The sequence below is a fragment of the Pyrus communis genome, chromosome 8 (genome assembly GCF_041283825.1).
Source record: "Pyrus communis isolate YQ-2024b chromosome 8, ASM4128382v1, whole genome shotgun sequence".
NCBI classification, from domain to species: domain Eukaryota; kingdom Viridiplantae; phylum Streptophyta; class Magnoliopsida; order Rosales; family Rosaceae; genus Pyrus; species Pyrus communis.
Genome location: NC_142572.1, coordinates 12,841,136 through 12,861,983, shown reverse-complemented (window position 1 = coordinate 12,861,983; position 20,848 = coordinate 12,841,136). Strand labels below are relative to the sequence as shown.

Here is a 20,848-nt window from a genome sequence, read left to right as displayed (position 1 = left end):
GTTCCTTGCCCACGATCGGATCAGAATCACCCTCGTTTAGTGAAGAAAACCCGCAAACCCAATGCCCATACCATTTTTATATTAATACACCCTTCAACCTGTTGTTCTTTATCGTGCAAGATTTCCCTCGCCAGCCACTGCAACTGCCGTCATATCAGAGTGGAAAACACCTGTCTTTGCAATTCCGATTGTTTTTTGTTATGTATGTTGGTGGACTTTTTTATTTCTGAGAATTAAAACTGATCAAATGAGATCTTTGTTTCCGGTAAATTATAAACATTATTAGGAGAATTTTTCGTTGTCGTAGTATATGTTCTTCTTCCTTCTACTTCCATTCTCGCAAAGAGAGTGTGAATCAGACCAAAAAAATATAAAGAAAATAATTATGAAACTTGAAAATATTGAAGGAAGCCACCAATAGTCAAATACCAAAACCAAAAACCCAACACACGCATCCCAGAATTCAAAGCCAAGTAGAATTCTACAATTTGGCCATTTTTAATGTTTAATGTGATTCTTTTTAATTTGATTTCTTTTTCTATTTATTTATAAAGATTTTTTATTTTAAGTAATTAACTACAAGGATATATACGTTTTTAGAAGGGTTATGTAAAAGTGAATTAAAACCTCAAGGGGTATTAGTTATATTTACCAATCATAAGGGGTTTTTGTGAAAACAGAAAAAACCTCATGGGGTGTTAGTGTAATTAACCCAAAAATTATAATTAGCCCTAGCATATTGAAGCTTTAGCACGAAACGGTGCGAACCACGGTCGTTTGAATACGCTTTAGACCATCTTCAAATGAGATATGAAGTTATAAGAGTCAAATTATAATTGATGGCTAATGCAGCAATCTGAATCCTTATGTCAATTTTTGTACTTCTTCAATTGAATTGTCAAATATTATTTTATTATTAAAATTGAATTTTAAATGATTGTAATTATTAAACAAATTTTTTATTGGTTGAAATGTTAGTGGAATAAAAGACAGACCATTAAAATGAATTAAAAATAAATTTGACATTAATGTCAAATTTGACTCCAAATCACAAAATCTTCAAATTCAATTAGTAAATAACATTTCGGTTTAAGAGACTTTTGATGTTAAATATACACAATGGCATTCCATTTTGACATCTCCCAAATTTGACTCCAAATCACAAAGTCTAAACTACTGTGCATATTTAACATCAAAAGTCTCTCCAACCGAAGTGTTATTTGCTGATTGGATTTAAAGACTTTGTGATTTGGAGTTAAATTTGATATCACTGTCAAATTTATTTTTAATTCATTTTAATGGTGAGTCCCTTACTTCACTAATGTTTTAACCAATAAAAATTTTATTTCAACATTTTTTTAATAATTACAAACCATTTAAAACTTTATTTAAATAATAAAAAATATTTGATAATTCGGTTAAAAGAGTATAAAATTTAATATAAAACCTTCATTGTCACATCAACTATTATTTATAATTTGATATTTCTTTTTATAGATGGTTTAGACGCTTTACACTGACACTGGAAATAAGTAGATAAACCTGAACCAAGAGGCAGAAAGGCGCCGCCTTTTTTATTCATCGGTGTTTGAGCTGGAAGCGGTGCGATTCTGCGACCTTTGAAACGGCACCGGTTGACGGAAAACATTCCCGTAGAAAAATGGCTTTCGCTTCCGCGCTCGACACGCCCAAGGGGCTTCACTTTCTACCGTTACCGTCTTCTTCCCGCCACGAACGGTCACCCACCAATCTTGTTCCGCCACGTCACTTCCCGACTCGGTTCTCGTCCACCATCGCCTTGGCTCGCCGCCGGAACCACGGCGCCGAAGTGGCGCCCTCCAAAACGAAGATAAAGAAGGTAAGAACTAAGAAATGAGCTTGGTCAAAAAGTTCCTGTTTTTTTTTTGCTGAAATTGTGCTTTTGAATTGCGGTGAAATGTAGATAAGTTTGGGGAATAAGGAAGTAAGGGAGGTGGAGGAGGAGGATGTGGATGAGGATGCGATTGATGCGCTGTTTAGGTTGCTGGAGGAGGATCTCAAGAATGACGACGCGTCATTTGACGACGAGGATTTAACGGAAGAAGAGCTTGCTAAGCTCGAGCAGGAAGTGGCAGAGGCACTGGGAATTGACGGTGATGATGATAACGATGAGGAGGAGGAGGAGGAGGAAGAGGAAGAGGAAACTCCGCTGAAGCTGAAGACTTGGCAGATGCGGAGATTGGCTGCTGCTTTGAAAGTTGGTCGGCGCAAAACAAGCGTAAGTGTTTCGGTTTCTCTTTGAATTTGGGTTTTGTATTGATGAATCTTTGAAATCATTTACCGTCCTGAAGACGAAATTGAAGATATTGGATGCTTCATTTCCTGCTTGATAGTGATTCTTAAATTCGAAATAAGTTTTCGATTTCTAACGAGGCCGGGGAAATGTGGAGATTATATGTCTGCTCCTATTTGTGTAAACTCCTGTTTGGCGTTCGTGAAAATTTGCTTCCCGATATTTGGGGGTTTTTCGTTATGCTGGCAAATATACTACTATAATCAATTTCAATTTTCGCTTCTTCGTTTTGTTGCAGATAAAAACTCTTGCATCCGAGCTTTGTCTTGACAGGGCTGTTGTTCTCGAATTGCTTCGTGAGCCCCCTCCAACTCTTTTGATGATGTGTGCTGCTTTGCCTGTTGAACCTGCGACAGTGGTGTCTGTGTCCCAATCGAAGTCTGTAGAAACTGTTGTGGAAACAACCGGAGAAACCGTGGTGGAAACGACTTCAGATTCTGTAGAGCTTGAAAGTACAGTGAAGGTGCCCTTTCATGCCAGACAACAACAGTTTTCTGCTCAAAAGAGACTGAAGAAAGCACAGGTTGAAACCCTTGAAGGCGTTTATAGAAAAGACAACTTTGATCTTACACTAAAAGACAAACAGAATTTGTTTACACCCACACAGTATAAGCAACAACTTTAAGCATAAGATTAGACTAACCGAAAGCGTGATATTCTCTTGAGCCAGCTCTGGCCATCTCCAACTGGGCTGGCCAAAGGATTATAAGTTGAAACATAGCTTGTTTTGATACAAAATTTGTCTCTAATGGAAGCCTGGGCCAAAAAAATTTGGGACCCATAGGGCTAAAATCCGGCTAAATGGCCAGCGAGCTAGGCAAACATAGCTAGTGAGCCAATTTAAGGGGCCCAAGCTGTCAGGAACTCACTTGCTAACTGACATTAGCTAGCTATTGGATTGTGATTTTTTTTTTTTTATAAGACAAAATTTGAAAAAATAATTAAAATTTCTAATTATTTTTTTTCAAATACCTAAGCTATTCCTATACTAGTTCTCACATCATTTTCACCTTTTATACTATCTTACCTTATTTTATTTCAATTCTTCACATTTTATTTACAGCAAACACTCTTTTAATATTTAAGTTGTTGTAATCTCTAGTATTTAAGTTGTATTTTTAATATTATTTAAGGTGTTGTATTTCAAAATATGTTTGGAAATCTTATTTTAATATGATAGTTTAATTCAATTAACAAATAAAATTAAACAACAAACTTAAAATAATACATTATTGAGGGAGTGAAAAAACACCTCATTCGGTTGGAGATTGTATATAATATGGTCTAATATTGTTCGTTAAAAAATAATTTCTTCCAGGAATATAATGTAGACAGGGGTTAAACATAGCCCTTTCAGTTTGAGATGGCCTTGCTTCTCTCTTTGGAATCTTCTCGTCCTCTCTTATATAAAACAGCCTAATCATCTAGGTCGGTATTATCACAATTGCTGCACACACCAGAACCCAAAAATCATCACAATTTGTCGACCTATTGACAGAGGCCATGGCAACATCAGCAAGGTCGGCCTCCACATTTAGGAGGCAAGGCTCGTCAGGGTTGATATGGGACGATAAGCCCCCGCAGCCATTCTGTCCCTACCAAGAACCCACATTCTTCCAAAAGCAATTCTTCCCCGCAGCCATACTATTGTTCGTGCTCTTTTCAGGAAATCGACAACCCCTGCTTGTGGTGAGGACATGGTGGTAGAAGCCCATCTCCATTTGCTTACGATTTGGAAGAAAAAGACGAAGTATTTAGCCAAAAAAGGGTCGAAATATATATGTGTTGATAAATTGCAAGAAACCATTCGTTCATGTCATGAAGGATTTTATACAAGGTTTGGTAAAGTTTCTTTGGGTCCACCTCAAATATCAGTCGACCTTCGAGTGATAGCATCCATTCGTAGAGATCTCGCATACATCAATGTTTATGACGATACGTCTACGTATAGTATACATGAATTACATCTATTCGTTTATTTTAGTTGGATTCTTCAATGCATATTAAACTGTTAAATTCAATAATATGTCATTTATATATACGTATGTCTAAATTTGCACTATTGTTAGTGTAATCCATGGATAAAGTTGATTGTGAATGTATTTTTCTTTTTTGAATACAACGCGACATAAACAAGGAGGTAATAGATTTTAGATAACCACAAAATTACTAGTCATAATAATTTGGTGGGAGTCCGACTAAAAATTCTTTGACAAAAATTCCTTTTTTTTTCTCAAAAAGAGACTTGTAAACAAATTTCTTTATTATTAAGGACACAGAGAACAATCTAGTCATATTGTTTAATTTGGTAACAAATTTGACATCCATAAGACTTTTCACTTACAGATGAATAAAAGAAGTACTAGATCGTAGTACCTAAACCGCATTTTCTTTGTCTTTGTTCCTTATAGTTGTGATCCAACGGTTGCATCTAAGACCCCAAAAATGAGGTTACATTGTTGTAAATTAGGAAGGCAACCTGGAACCTAACATCTCAAGTTGGTATCTTCAAAGGGGATATTTAGAGATTTCTAATGTCTTTTCTATGACAGTAGATTTATGTTCTAAAATCAAAAGGGAAACTCATGGTTCAAAAATCACGAATTTGCAGAGTTGTCAATCCTAACTGTTATTGGGCCATCTTCAAGTCCTTTCCCTCCACAACTCTCAAAAGATCTTGATCGCAATTCGTACGTGATTGACAAGGAATAATCTACCATTCATCCAAAGAAATAAGGTAGCTTTGTATTCTACGACTCGATAATACGTACTCGAATCATATCGACCATCTTCATTCGGTATACAAGTTGTCCGAGCCCATGGATATAACTTGTCTGTGCTCAACGTGCTCGTTAGCCCACTTTATTAGCACTGGTCTGATAGTGACCATTTATTTCTTTTGAGGCGGATATAACTTGTATGTGCTCAATAATGTGCACATACATCGTAACAACTATCTTAATCCAGCATACATGTTGCTCGAGCACATATGTATATAATTTGTCCCTGCAAACTGATTTGTAAGAAAAGACGTTAAACTCCGCTGTGAAATCAAACTCCAATAACAATTTTGAAATTACTATTGGACTAATAGTTGGTAGTCTATATCCAAAATTTATGCAGTTAGGCAATAGTCACATTAACAAAATTATAAGGTCAATAGAGATTTTTTTTTTAAAGGAATAACGGGTATCAAACTGTAGTTATCCTTTTCTTTTAGACCCAGAGAAATTATGAAAAAGTGTTCATCCTGCTCGTGACCACAATCAATTAAACTTATCAGCTAAAAACATCAAAAGTCAATAAAAATTAGCAAGTTATAGACATCATACTAAGTACTGGCTTAGTACTGAAGTGCTTTTATAAAAAGTGGGTATAAAAAAAAAACTAAGCTCAAAAAGGTATTTGGTAAACACTTAAAAATAGTTTATTTTCACAATTTTGGATGAAAAGAAGATGAAAAAGTGAAGCAGTAAAAATAAGCTTATTCTCACAGTACAATAAAAACAATTTTTTTTCAGAGCACAGTAATACCAAACCAACTCTAAAAATGAGGAAAGTGGTACAAAATTCCATGGCAAACTAACCCTCTCGATGCTTCCCCGTTATCAAGAAATACATGCACTTTCCATCCAGCACACAATGTGGTCCCACACTGTCCCAGTTCACCGCACCTCCCTCCCAACCCTCCACAAAACCCGTCCGATCAAACCCCAATCCAACGGTCTTTAAACCTCCACGCTCCCTCCCTCCAAACCTTTGATTACTTCCACCCCTCATGGCTCAAAACCCTCCACGCTCACACTCCCACAGCCCTCAGATCTGCGCAGCCTTTGAAGGCTGCTAATCCTCTCCCCTCTGTTACTTACTCACTCAAACGCTAATATCCCGCTCTTTTAATTTTGTTCCGGCAGAAAATTCGGTTTTATTTCTCTCTCTCTCTCTCTGTTTGATTGGATTTAGCAGATAGAAATGCAAGAGCAGGCGACGAGCTCCCTCGCTGCGAGCTCTCTGCCTTCCAGCAGCGAAAGGTCTTCGAGCTCTGCATTCCATCTTGAAGTTAAAGAAGGTTTGACTTTGATTTTTCAACTTTTTATGTAGTTTTTTCAAGTTTCTTTTCCAGAAAGTATAGCTTTGTTTGTTTAAATTTGTGTACTTGTTTTTTAATCAGAAGAATTTCGAGATTTCCCACCTGGGTCTTGTAAAATCCAGGATTTGCTCAGTTGGGTTGTTGTTATTTCCCGGGAAAATGCTCTTTTTGGATGAAAAGTCTTCTATTTTTACGTTGTCTCAGATAAAAAGGAGAAAGCTTTGTTCAATAAGTACAGCTTATTTTGTTCGTGGTCGACTGTTTATCTTTGCAAATCGGAAGGACTTCGAATTTTCTCATCTGGTTTTGTAGAATCGACAATTTTCTAAACTGGGTCGTTGTTTGTTTCCCGGGAAATGGATTTTTGATCCGGGAAAACTCTGTCCTGTTGCATTGTTTAAGACAAAAAGGAGCTGACTTTGTATATTTGTTTATGCTTTTGTTCTTTTATTGGGTTCAAAAATTATATTTCGATTTGTCTAAATTTTAGGCATGGAAAGCGACGAGGAGATCGGAAGAGTGCCGGAAATCGGCGGCGAATCGGCAGGAGGGTCGGCTTCCGCCCGGGAAAACGGTTCGTTGGCCGGTCCAGACCAGGTCCAAACGGCTGGTGAGAGTCAGAGAAAGAGAGGAAGAAATCCAGCAGACAAGGAAAGCAAGCGGCTGAAGAGGTAGGTTCAGATGCACTTCTTTCTGGATTATTTTACTGTTCTGCCCTTTTTATTGGTATTTTGGTGAATTTGTGTAATTTTGTGGGTGCAAAAATAACAGGTTGTTGAGGAACAGAGTTTCAGCACAGCAAGCAAGGGAGAGGAAGAAGGCATATTTGAATGATTTGGAAGTGAGAGTCAAAGAATTGGAGCAGAAGAATTCTGAGCTTGATGAGAGGCTTTCCACTTTGCAGAATGAGAATCAGATGCTTAGACATGTATGTTATATCATTCCCCATATATCGTTATGATATCGGTGTTTTATGGCATGTTTACTAATCCATAATCGGGTGAGGAGGCACCCAATTTCACAAAACCAGGACTTAGTATACCACCCCCATCCAATAATCCAATTCCTTCAAAACTAGCGAGACTCGCTACGATACTTAAGTACTTAATACTATCATCATCTGACGGCCATATATGCTCTTTGGACAACATATCTTATCGTTAGATGGCGATTGTACTAGTACTTGTAAGTATTGTAGCCAACTCCATGAATTTGATTCCATTGCTTAAAGCTAGTGATGCTAGGTGCGTACAGATCTTAGTTTCCAATCAACATAGAATCATTAGTGAGAATTTGTTAATATGTGACAGATGAAAGATTTGGGTTTAGGGGTATTCTAGGAAAGATGATTTTGATGGGATAAATGTACAATTCTGTTGAGGAGGGGCCTTCTGGGTATCATCTTATCACTTCATATCAAAAGTGGAAAGTGTAGTGAATTGGGTATTAGGGTAGGGGCTATGGGGTCAACCTCACCAATCCATTACTTCTTTGCTTGATAATCAAAAAAGTTGCAGAAGTCTTGGAACTTTGTATAATAGAATTATAAATGTGATGGTGTCCGCTGACTAGTGGCTTGAAAATTATCCCAGTTAATGTGTTTCGTGTAGGTTACAATGGTAATTCATAGTTAATATGTGATTTTACTTGCAGTAAAAGATATCAGAAATTCGTTTTTTTGCATGTTATACCATGTTGGGGCGGGAGTAATGTTCCCGTGCTTAGAGCCAAATGGTACTCTTTTTGCCATCTAAAGTTGTGATGTAGTTTGTTGCCCGCGACATCCTTGTCGCATGTCAAACCAATTCATAAGCTATACACATGCCAATTTTCAAAGTTTAGGCGGCTTGAACATCAGTATGAGTCCCAGATTTTACGCCTAATCATTGTTTGAATTGGAAAATACTGAGTAATACCTAACTTCTTTGCATGATTGGAAAGTGTTTGTCCTTCGAAAACCTTGACAGAGTTCGAAACAATTCTAGAACTGCCACTAGGCTTATGCTTTTACTGAAAGTCTTGATTGTTTACTAGACAGAGGTTATATATGCTAACATTTTTATATTCCATTTTATTTAATTCACTTCGAGTTTGGTGTAATGTGGCATTTACTTACCGGTATTTGTTGCAGATATTGAAGAACACAACGGCAAGCCGGAGAGGAGCAGATGGTAGTGCAAATGCAGATTGATCCTCGTAGGACATGGAGAGGAGCAGATGGTAGTGCAAATGCGGATTGATCCTCGTAGGACATGGCGTGAGATCGGAGTGTTCATAAGACGTTGCGAGTGCAAAAGTGGAGGCGATACAACTTGAAAGAACTTAGGCATGCTTAATCTTGGATTGGATTTCCTATAAGTAATCTTCACTAGTACTTCTTGTTCTTTTCTGTCGGCGATATGGTGCAGGTTTTGAGCCAATTGCGTCGACAGCAGTGGGTATGGTGGGTAGTAGCAGAGGTGTAAAGACTGTTAAGTCCAAGAAAGGTGTTTCATGAGATGGATAAGCACAGAGCTAATGAAAATGGTAGTGGTTTTAGCCTTCGTCAAAATGTAATGGGGTTATTAGTGGAGTTGTCTCTAATTATTTTTTGTCCAAATGTACTTAAGTTTTATGGGGGATCATATTCCCATCTTCAAATGGAATGGTAAACATAAAGAAAAATTACTTTTTTTTATAAAATAAAAAAAAATTATGAGCAACGGATATATTTATATAAAGGTTTTTTAGTTAAATTGATTTTGAGATTTGCATAACTCTTCACTTTGGTTCACGAGATTTGAAATTAATAGAATTGGTTTTTGAGTTTGTCTATAATCAATCATTTTGGTCATTTTGTGAAAAATTTCTATAAAACAAAGATAAAATGACAAAAATGTCCGTAATTGTTGTCAAATTATTTTGGCCTATTGGTTATGAAATTACGATAATCTTATTTAACATAATTTTTCACTGAATAATCAAAATGATTGATGGTGGACAATCTTAAAAACTATTTCTATTGATTTCAAATTTCAAGAACTAAAGTGAGGAGTTAGACAAATCTCAGAAATCATTTTGGTTTAAAAAAACAAATCTCAAACACCATTTTGGTTATTAAAATAAAAACCTTATATTAAATGGTGAGGGAATAAAATTGATATTGAACTCGTCTTCTATGAAATTTGAAATAACATGTGCTTCTTTCATAAGAAATGTAAAAAATCGTCAAACAAAAAGAATACGTACGAGAGGATGGTACATTGTATGGTATTGGCCTTATCAAAACTTTGATAGGGCTTTCAACCCTTAATTAAAGGAAAATTATTAATGCCCCCTAATCAAAGAAAAATTATTTTGTTTCTTAAGAGGTGTTCCTAGTCTATTCAACCTTAATATAGAAGTTTTGATGTTTTACCATGGGTGAATCTAAATTTAAATTCAATATATACTAAAACACAAAATACACTATGTTCATAACCACATTGTAGTGTTGATTTTGCCCCTATTTAGGTCACTTCCAACCGAAAGAGCTAAATATAGCTCCGTCCAGAATTATAGTCCTGCAAAATATTACTTTTAAATGAACAGTATCAGGCCAAACTCATATACCATCTCCAACCGGAGGGGCTAAACATAGCTTAGCTCATTAGTTTTAAGTTTATACTTTAAATTTATTACTTAATTTAATTAAACTACATTGTAATGTTTTCAAATCTAGACGTTAAATTTGAATCAATTATTGCAACTGATGAGCTGAGCTCCAGAAGAAAAAAAAAAGGTTAAGAGGAAGGCTACATTTGGCCAGCCTGATGCCTCTTTGGCCAAATAAAGCCATCTCCAATTGAAGAAGGGTCAAAGGGCTCCCTTTAGCCCTATAGCCCTCCAAGATATAAATATTTTAATGAAACCCTTTGACCCTCCAAGAAATAAATATTTTAATAAACAGTGTCAACCATATTTATTGCCATCTCCAACTGAGGGAGCTAAAGAATTATAGGTCAAACATAATTTGTTATTTTAATTGAATTAATATGTTTACTTAAATTAAACTACCTTATTTTGATTTATTATTTTAATTGAACTAATATGGTTACGTAATTTATTATTTTAATTGAATTAATATAGAATGTAAAGAATTGAAATAAAATAAACTAAGATAGTATGAAATGGTGAAAATTATGTGAGAAATGGTGTATATGGCTTAGATATAAATTAGAATTATTTTTTTTTTTTAATTTTATCTGGAAAAAAAAAATTCAAATGCAACAGTAACCTGACGTCAGCTAGCACTGTAGTGGTAAGTGGAGTTTGACAGAACCCTGAGGTCATGGGGTCGAAATTCGTTCACGTCAAGATCCTTCTAGTTTTTTTTTTTTTACAAACCCTTTTTGTTAAACCCCTTTTGTTCTACGATATAAAAACTAATTCTTTTTTTCTTTTATTCCTTTTTCGTTGAGTTTATATAAAACAATGTCTACAAACCTTATAATTAGTCTTTTGTTTCATCATATAAAAGCTAATTCCTTTTTTTATTAGTTCATATAAAACAGGGTCTATCCAATTTAGAAGAAGATTCAATTATGTTGAAAGGATAATCTCATGGTAATAGTTTTGAGTTATGAACTTAAATTTTTATTCGAATTTTCCTTTTTGATTAAAGCTCATAAACAAGTTATATTCTTATGATATAATCATCTCAATTCTAAATTTTTTTATAAAAATTTTCTCAATACTAAATTTTGATTAAAGCCCATGAGCCCTTTAGCCTAATCCTCGGTTGGAGACGGTTTTCGAGCTATTTTCGGTCTTCTAGCCCTCTGAACCTTTCGGTTAGAGATGGCCTAAAAGACTTTTCGTTTTGGTTGCAAGCTTCGGGAGTTGCATACTCTGAAGGGCCATGTTAACTTGAGTCAGTTGCGAAGCTCAAATGGCTCGACATCAATACAATTCAACAACATTATACAGTTTGATGAGCTTTTCAAAATGGAAACACAGAGAGAGGATTGAGCTTGTACATTGAAGAGCAAAAGTTAATGACAATGATGATGAAGCGCTTAGCAATAACCATGTGTATTTAGATTAGGTTGCAACTAGTTTACTTTTTATGTTAAATTTGGCCAGAGGATTCTCCTCTTTTGTAGCCAAATGACATGAAGTTTACGATTTGATTTTACTTAAATACCGGCTTTTCAACATAACAGCTGCTGCGTGGAGTAGGATTCTCTCCCCTCCTATTACTATCCCTCCCTCTCCTCCTTTCACACTCTTCTTTTTGTCTTTTCTCTACATAAAAACTTCAAAACAAAATGTTAACGTGACTTAATCGTAATCGTTTAAATAGAAAGGGGTGGGAGGGAAGAGAATCATACTCTCTGCTGTGTATGCCTTTGCATTATTACTGTACATAGTAGGAGACGACAAAACAAGGAATAGGGAAGGATCCAATATTATTATGGGTTTAGCTTTCACTTTTTTGGTGGTCAATATGAAAGTTGCACAATTCGTGTTAGAATTTTTAAAATAGTTTCTCATAAAAAATGATGAGTTTGATACTAAATTATTACAGCTGCTTTATTATGTGATTTATCCAATTTCCCCAACCGATAGCGTGAAATATCGTATATAAAATGGTACATACATTAACTATCTTTACTTATTGGGGAAAGCATGATTTTGGTTAATTTTGTTTTTATGAAGTTTTACATTGTTCAATTGTTGTGGCTTAACTCATGTCGTTTACTAAATTCTGCAATTCGAGGACAATAATTTTAATTTCACAACGTTTTAAACAGAATTGACAAGTGAAAGGCATGTGTGTGCATTCGAGGTCTCGAGTTCAAATTTCTTCTCTTCAATATTTACGTGTATTAAAGAGAAGAAAAAAAAGAACAATACTTAGTTACTCAAAGATGAGTAGGAACTCCTACTCAAAACTCTTAGTGTTTTAATCACAAAATTTTATGCTTATGATCAGAACCGTTCATACTATGAATCACACTATAAAGATTATCTTTGCAAAAAATAAATTAAAATTAAGATCGTTTAGTGAATCTATTGTAGCAAATACATAGATGGTTCGTAATGCTTTTACCAATTCCGTTCATTTGTTTTTAAATAGTTTGATGACTAAACGACCTTAGTTTTTAATTGATTTTTTGTAGAGGTAATATTTATAGAGTGATTTATAATATGAACGGTTCTAATTATAAACACGAAGTTCTATAAATTGACAATGAATAATTTTAAGAAATTTTGGTAGGAATTCCTACTCATCTTTGAATAGCCAAGTATTGTTCTTCAAAATGAATGCTATAGTTTATGACAGCTGGTGAATGGTTTGCTATTTACTTTCCCTTGAAATTTTTGATTGTGTGAAAAGGGTGCAACTTTTTCTCTCGGGTTTTCTCATTTCTGTAAAATGGTCTGACTTGTTCATGGGTATTACTAATAAGGGAATCCACTTTAACCCCAAATCACCATTTGGTGCCATATCATTCGTCTTCCCAAAATATACACAAGGAGAGTCCTTGCATTCAGGTCTAGCACACGAACACATTCTTATGAACCTGAATGCGAGAAAAGTAAGAATATCCTCTTGTGGATCTTAGAAAGTTGATATGACACGAAAACCCCTACCCAAGAATCTCACATTGGACAAAGGCAAGAATAAAAGAGAATTTTGTTATAATTCATTTATTTATTCTTTCTTGACAAGGACACAAGAAAGGGAGAGAAATTTAAGTCCTAGTACTGGATGTCAAATAAATGCTCTCTCCCACTAGAACTACAAGCGCCAGTAAAATTATGAACCTCAGTAAAATAACTAGCTAATAAATTTTTTACAAGTAGAATGATAAATGTACGTAATAATCTAGTTCACAACTGACACACCCCCACCCAATAACACAAGTTACGAGCTCGTAATGTGCTGGCCGTCACTAAATAGACCATATGACCCCATCGAACAGTAGCAAAGCCATAGTAAAGTAATAATGATGTAAAGTGATTTGAACCAAAGCGTTCATTTTATTAAGAAATCCAAAGCTGCACCAAGTTCACTTAACAACCTCCCCACTTGGGATACAAAAATTATCACATCAAGTTAGAGCAGTTAGAAGTTTCACACAACAGTAAACATATAAAAGTGCAGTGATATGCATAATCCAAAGTACGATCATGCAATTAGCATAGACAAAATAAAATTGCAGTAAATGAAGCATCACCCAAAGTCGAGAGGATGAAAGCCTCATTGCCAAGCCAACTCGTCACCACAGGTGTTCTCCTTATTCTCGCTACGTCCTGAAGGGGTTGACAAAACAAAGCGTGAGTGGACCAGTTTTATCTCGTCAAAATCATTCAAATATAATAACCCCCGTTTGAACATAATAGCACTACAATAATAGAAGTTTCTTAATTTTATGTTTTCTAATTAAATTTAATTTGGTTCAATGGAGTTAATGAGCTAAAAGCTTTGGTTTTAGTTTTTGGAGTCCTACAAATCCTTTGGCATAGTGGGAAGGTAAGGAGATCTTACAAGGAAACAATGGGCTGGCAAGAGGGACATGGAAAAGATCATTGTGAATGATTAAACAAGGGGAAAAAGAAGAAGGAAAGTTACGAAGCGTTGATTAGTGAAGAAGGAAGTTCTACTACTTTGGTATATATGTACCTAGAATGTTAGACTCATCTCTTATTTTACAATATTTTATTTCTCAAAGAGTGAATTGACGAAAATACCCCTAGAGGCGAGATTGTTGACTTTTGTTGACCATTATTTCATGACGCGTATGAGCTACTATATTTACTATAGTCGTGTAGTACTCATTGCTACAAACATATGGGCGCAAGCGGTATCGAAATCGCAGTTATGGTTAAAATTTTGCGAAACTACGAATGTGTAGGTACTTTAGTAATCTTGCATTTTAGAGTTTTGGTCCTTGATTATTTTAATAATTTCTGGTGGGATTTTTTTTATGGCCCTATGGGGCCCACACCTCACTCATCCTCTCCCTCTCTTTCGCGTGTCATCTTCTTTTCCACATTTTCAAGGACTCTCAAACACTTTCCCTCATATCTTCTCCCTCTCATCTCTCTCAGCTCTCTTTTTCTGCAAACGCAGAGACCTTGATATCATCAAATCCCCACTTCAGCGAACTCCACCACTACCAGCCATCACCACCGATCCTGCACTTCCCTCTTCTTTTTCATCTCAAACTCTCAACACTCTTTTTCCCTTTGTGCTCGCTACACAAGAACATCGAAGAGAAAACCGACAATTCCTTTTCTTTCCCGACCTCAGTAAGGACTCGCACCACTTCTTGTCATTTTAACGTTCCATTTTCGAGCTTACACATGATTTTTGGTGACAATTAGTGCAAGAAACACCCCTGGAACTTGACCCAACTCTCAGGCGATGGGCCCGTGAGTTTGCAAGCTTTTTTTGGCCACTTCTCGGCCACGACTAGGCTCGTGTTGGTAAATCCTTGTTCTCTTTTCCCTTAGCTTCAATTTGACATAAAGATTGTTGAAAATGGTTAAGATTTGAACCCAAATCGGAGCTCGGGAAATTTTCCGGCCAAAATCCCCAAAAACAGGTGAACGGACCCGCGATTGGGATCGGGTCGACCTGACCCATAAACTAGAACCAAATCCAAACTAGGATCCACAAACTGACTCGATAACCCTAACCCGAATTCGACCCGAATCCATCAAATCCGAACAGGGTCCATTTCAGAATTTGGAGAGAATATTCCCCAGGTATATTCGGTTAACCTGCCGTTAGTTTTAACGAAATATTTTGTCCAGCGATGGAATATTCTGTTAACTTTAACAGTTGATCGTTAGTTGACTTCTGTTGACTTTTCCAAAAAATTTCTCGGAAATCCTTATAGGCTAATTTTGATGCCCCGAGTCCCTATTGGCATTCATTTAGTTAAATTCCAAAGTTTTAACGTAGTTGATCGCCTGGGCGGTTCAGTTGACTTCTTAGGCTGGCCATTGACTTTTTATGAAATTTGTCTGGGTGGCCTGGGTATTTCGACGCGCTGATTCCGAATTCGTCGTCCATTTTTCCAAATTCAAACATTTTAATTGAGCTTTACTAATGGGTTCCAATATTATGCTTAGGTACGATTGCTATCGGAGACTCCGATTTTCCTATCTTGAACAGATGTAATTTTGTAAGTAATTGTGAGTGGGTCTTTTCTTTTAAATATTATATAGATATTGATTTAGTTTCCATATATATATATATATATATATATATATAAACATACATACATACATATATATATATGACATAAAACTACCTCAACTATGGTTTGAACTACAATCTCATACCTCATTTTTTTAAAATGACAATGTCATATCCCATCTTACGAATTTGTTGCAATGCCATACCTCCGTCAGTTTATCTGTTAATTTTTATGTTAAATGCTGACATGGCTTAAGGCGAGGCTCACTCCCTAGCCAAGTGGATAAAAATATTAATAAATTAAAGATAAATTATTTTAATATTTTTATCTAAAAACATGTGGGACCCACCCCTTCTCTTTCCCCCTCCCTTACATCCGATCTCTCTCATCTCTCTCTCCTATCTCTCTCACACATAAGATCTCTATCCTGAAATGGCTATGCACCTTATGCCTATCGTTCTTGCTCTGATCCAAAAGCATCAATTCTAATAGCGTTCTCACATCGGTTCCTTCGTTCGTAAGCGCGATGAACATCGAGACGTAGACGACATTGTCCTCAAACCTTTTGCCATCCGGGTAGAAATAGATGGCCCACAGAAACCCACCCACATTAAACATATCAGAGCTATGTACTTCTCAATCTCAATCCCCTTGGACATCGAATATCCATTGATCTTGAAATGGTGGGTCCCGTTGACGTTCTTGGTGTTCGACGTCGACGCGGTGGTGGTGGGAGGCTGGGGAAGACAAAGACGATGAGGGCCTGGAGGTTTCTATGAGAACCTTACCCATCACCCAATTGAATTACTTGAATTTGGGATCTAGGGTTTAATGGGAAATGTGGAATTCGGATAAAATTGGATGCGGAAATGAGAGATTTAGGACTTTTGGACTGAGAAAGATTCAATCTTTTCCTGAAAATTTTCTCGGGAAAGTGATGGGGAATCTAGGGTTTCGTTTCTCGAAGGTGAATTTGCAGGGCTTCATAATCTGATAGAAGAGTGAGAAGTAGAAGACGATGAGTTTGTGAGTTTTTTCTGACTCCGTGAATTATAGGGGTGGGTCCTACATGTTTTTAAATAAAAATATTAAAATAATTTATCTTTAATTTATTAATATTTTTATCCACTTGGCTAGGGAGTGGGCCCTGCCTCAAGCCATGTCAACATTTAATAATAAAATTAACAGACAAACTGACAGAGGTATGACATTGCAACAAATTCGTAAAATGAGTTATGACATTGTCATTTTTAAAACATGAGGTATGAGATTATAGTTCAACACATAGTTGAAGTAGTTTTATGTAATTTACCATATATATATTAATAATGCATTTTCTATGTGTTGCCATAATTAATTTAACGTTTATAAGAAATGTCGTAATGATGAGAATTATGAGATCATTATAATCCTACGAGATGCCTTAGTTATATTTATGGCCATGAATAGTATTATGTCGACTAGAAAATTTCAAGATATTACTGTTTGCGGTAAGTATTTTCTTACTATATGTAGTTGTTGAACCTAAAAATTACCAAGCCTAAGCCTACGTGGCGCGCATGCCGAGTAACTAATAAGCTAACTATGTCCTTTGGTTAGGTACAGGGCGTGCCAACTCAATGCCCAAGCTCAACCGGGGAGTAAAATATGTTGCGTTGAGCGCGTTGCTGACTTTTTGATCATGCGATTGCGGTTGAGGAAGGAACACATCTCAGTCTTTGGGTTCTAGAGCCTGAAGACAAAGCTACTAGTCTTGCGAAGTTCACGAATTGTCAGTGTTGGGTTTGGTCACAGTGATTATATTCGTGAGAGTATAAGCACGTCGATCTGGCACCAGACTATATGGACACAAATACTCGAAAGAGATGTATGTTTTGATGGTAAATGTGGTTTGGTCGTCGGAATGCTGAACTCTAAAACTAACTTGTGAATATCCAATCATAAAAAAAAACTTGGCATTTAATGTGCTAAGCTTAGTAACCTGTAACACCTCATTTCGCCGAGAAGGTTGATAAGATGACCTATAATAATATGGACTCGAAAATCCTTCTTGACCGAGACTTGGATATATAATCAGTTGGTCTCGAAGAAGTGCTGTTTATCCAAACTGAATGTGCTCTTTGGTCGGCTGATTCTACGACCACAGTGTTGTTTGTCCAAACTGAAGATGTGTTAGCGGGAAGAAAGGGGAAAGGGATAAAATCTCAAAGGTTGTTGAGAAGCTTTGAGCAAGGCAATTTGTGTGTTGAATTGGAGAGACCTCATTTGTTACAACGCACCCTGTATTTATAGCATTCATATATTCTGCTTGGCAAAACCAAATAATTTTGTAAAGTCCAACTACAACTTTAACTTGTGGAACTGAAATTGATCCGTGTCAGAGGCCAAGGCATATCCTTTAGATTACTGTTCGTGACTTTGCAAACAAAATAAAAGCCTATCTAGGCTTATCGCATCTCATCAAAAGCCTAGCCCACCTAGGCTTCTTATCTCATAATCAAAACTCCATTAATAGCCTTTAAACTCATCTGACAAGATACATCACCATGCAAAAAGGCCTAGCCTACCTAGGTTCCTTAGGTCATCTTCAACCGAAGGGTCCAGAGGACCGAAAATAGCCCGAAAACCGTCTCCAACCGAGGGTTAGGCCAAAGGGCTCGTGGGCCTCACTAGACAAAAAAAGGCCAATGGGCCAACAGACTAACCCAATCCAGCCAGCCAGCTAGCCCCGGGGTGGTATGGATTTGTCATTATTGCTGTCGATTATATTTGACAGCATTATACTTATTCCTATCAGTTATATCCGACAGTAATGGTAGGCCAAAATTTCAAATACAACGACTAGTTATCGTTGGATTCAATTTTTTTTTTTTTGAATTTAATTTGTAGTTTTTAAATTTAAGTTGTAGTTTTTAAATTTAAGTTGTTGTAGTTTTTAAATTTAAATAATAAATTATGCTTGGCTCTGTACTGTTCATTAAAATATTAATATCTTGGAGGGCCAGAGGGCTAAAACGAGCCCTCTGGCCAACCTTCGATTGGAGATGACCTTATCTCATCATTATCCAAGACCATGATTTTCCTTTTGGAGATCATCAAATCCTATATGCTGATCTCCACTCCAAGCTGTTTCAATCTAAACGTCCACTGCTAGACATCCCAAATCAGTTTGAACTGTACTACATGCTTCATTATCTGACGTCGTGCATATCCCCATATTCCACCATCATTCAAATCAATTGGGATTTAGACAAATATTAGGTTCAAATAATTTAATATATATTACTAAGAGATAGCATCATGATTAAAATCACAATATTATTTCTCAATAATAATTAAAAATCATTTCAACCACTTTGTCATTCAACGATCTAAAACTCTGTTCAATCAACGGTCTTGATTACTCGGGCCAATTGTGTAAAATTGGGTCCAAACAGTAGTATATTATGTTTGGAAACTATACTTGTTTTTCAATAAGGGGTTATTACGTTTTCAAAAAGATTTTACAAAGTTTTATTTTAGGCCCACTCACCCTTATTTTTCATCCATTCAAGTTTTAGTGACAAAGCTTTCATGTTGACGAGGATTCTTGGCAAATGTTGGTTTAGGAGATTATCTTAGATGGTATAATTTTTATTCTAATTTTAATGTACTTTACTTATGCTCTGATATCACATGCGCAGTTTTGCATTTAGTCACTTTTAGGTTTAAATTTATTCATATTTTCCACATCACTACACTATTGGCTTCGTAACCTTTTTGGTGTTGACCAACACAACTTGATTCGAAATCCAAGTGGATATTCCGAGTTGGGATGTATCATAGAATATTTTGTACAATGAGCAGTTCAACATATGTGTCATAGAATATTTTGTACAATGAGCAGTTCAACGTTGCTCTAAACTTGCAAAACATTCTACCCTTGGACAACTATTTTGTTCCTTATTGTAAATAGGATTGTAAATAGATTTCCACATGTATGTAAATAGTATTGTCTATCGTATACATATTTTATATGGTTTTAAAACCCGTAGCATTGTGAGGCTCAATTGCTAGGCTCATCTAAGAATTAAAATTTAGTAAATTGTTACACAAATGATATTGAGGAAGAGGAGATTCGAAAGAGAATCCCGGGTGCATGGTAAACAATTTTAACCATTTAAATTACAAGTTTTATGCAAAGTTTAGTATCTTTTAAAAATATCTTGTGTCGTTAAAAATTGAAAATCTAGTTAGTAGTTACATACTGAAGAATACAAGAATCTCAAGTTGAAAAAGTGAAAAGATTAAAATACAATATATAATGATTGATTTCATTCATAACGACATGTTTTTTTGTAGGCAGTAAAACGCACTTTGGAAGTAATATCAGTATATTGTAATACATAGTTGACATGATTCTCTGAAATCTTGGCACGATATATTTGAGCGGTTGATTTACTGCTTTGTATTGCTATGCACTTGAATGATTTGTGGCCAACTAGGCCACTATATACTAGTCCCACATGAATAAGCGTGTTGAAGAATATATAAATTCTACGTTGGAAAATTGATTGCATAAAATACAATATATGATCACTAAAAGTAGTTTTAAACCGAGGTCGGTTGTGATGAAGCTCTTACACATACTTTTCCGTTTCTCCCATGTCCTATTGAGCTTGGACCTTGAGCCGTTTGATGTAAGGGTTTCCAGTTCTCGTTGAAGAAGATTTACTTTTACTCCGGCGAGGGGTAAGATTGCAAAAAAAATCCGACGTCGGAGGCGAACGAGCCAGTGTACAAAGGGGGAGGAATTAAGCCACCGACAACAGCCACTTGTACTCCTCCTCCCACTACAGCCTGGTACCAGCAAATAATAAATTACAAAAAATTAAGACTAGAAAAATACACAACAAACGTTGATAGAGACCACCCGACCGGTAGCGTACACGTGTCCCTGTTCAATTGGACGTAACATTTTGAAGTCAACAAAGCAGCTCAATTTGGAATTTTTATAAACAATTGCATGCTTGCTGTTACGTTGCATTATTACAATGACATCATTTTTAAATAAACAAAAATAATTTGGAATGCTGTTATAACTAGTCGCATCTCTTGATGTAATAATCTTATTATTTCTCAACCACCATCCAAATTAACAAGGTTTTGTGAAATTGTTTGTGTAAATAGTAATTACCTTTTCGCCAAAAGAAACCACAATACAATTATTCAAAAGCGAATACGATCAAGGATGGATCCACCTTAGTTCTA

The 20,848-nt window shown here is 35.9% G+C and overlaps 2 protein-coding genes across 2 annotated transcripts; both read left to right on the top strand.

Annotated features, from left to right (window-relative positions):
* The first annotated feature begins 1,522 nt into the window (after positions 1-1,522).
* On the top strand, positions 1,523-3,048 carry LOC137716823 (protein OVEREXPRESSOR OF CATIONIC PEROXIDASE 3). Its single transcript, XM_068456193.2, has 3 exons — positions 1,523-1,858; positions 1,943-2,257; positions 2,571-3,048. The coding sequence occupies exons 1-3, from the start codon at positions 1,661-1,663 to the stop codon at positions 2,955-2,957; spliced, it is 900 nt and encodes a 299-aa protein (XP_068312294.2). The 5' UTR covers positions 1,523-1,660; the 3' UTR covers positions 2,958-3,048.
* A 3,079-nt stretch (positions 3,049-6,127) lies between these two features.
* On the top strand, positions 6,128-9,086 carry LOC137718295 (transcription factor HY5). Its single transcript, XM_068457813.2, has 4 exons — positions 6,128-6,401; positions 6,913-7,093; positions 7,194-7,350; positions 8,554-9,086. The coding sequence occupies exons 1-4, from the start codon at positions 6,305-6,307 to the stop codon at positions 8,611-8,613; spliced, it is 495 nt and encodes a 164-aa protein (XP_068313914.2). The 5' UTR covers positions 6,128-6,304; the 3' UTR covers positions 8,614-9,086.
* The last annotated feature ends 11,762 nt before the right edge of the window (positions 9,087-20,848 follow it).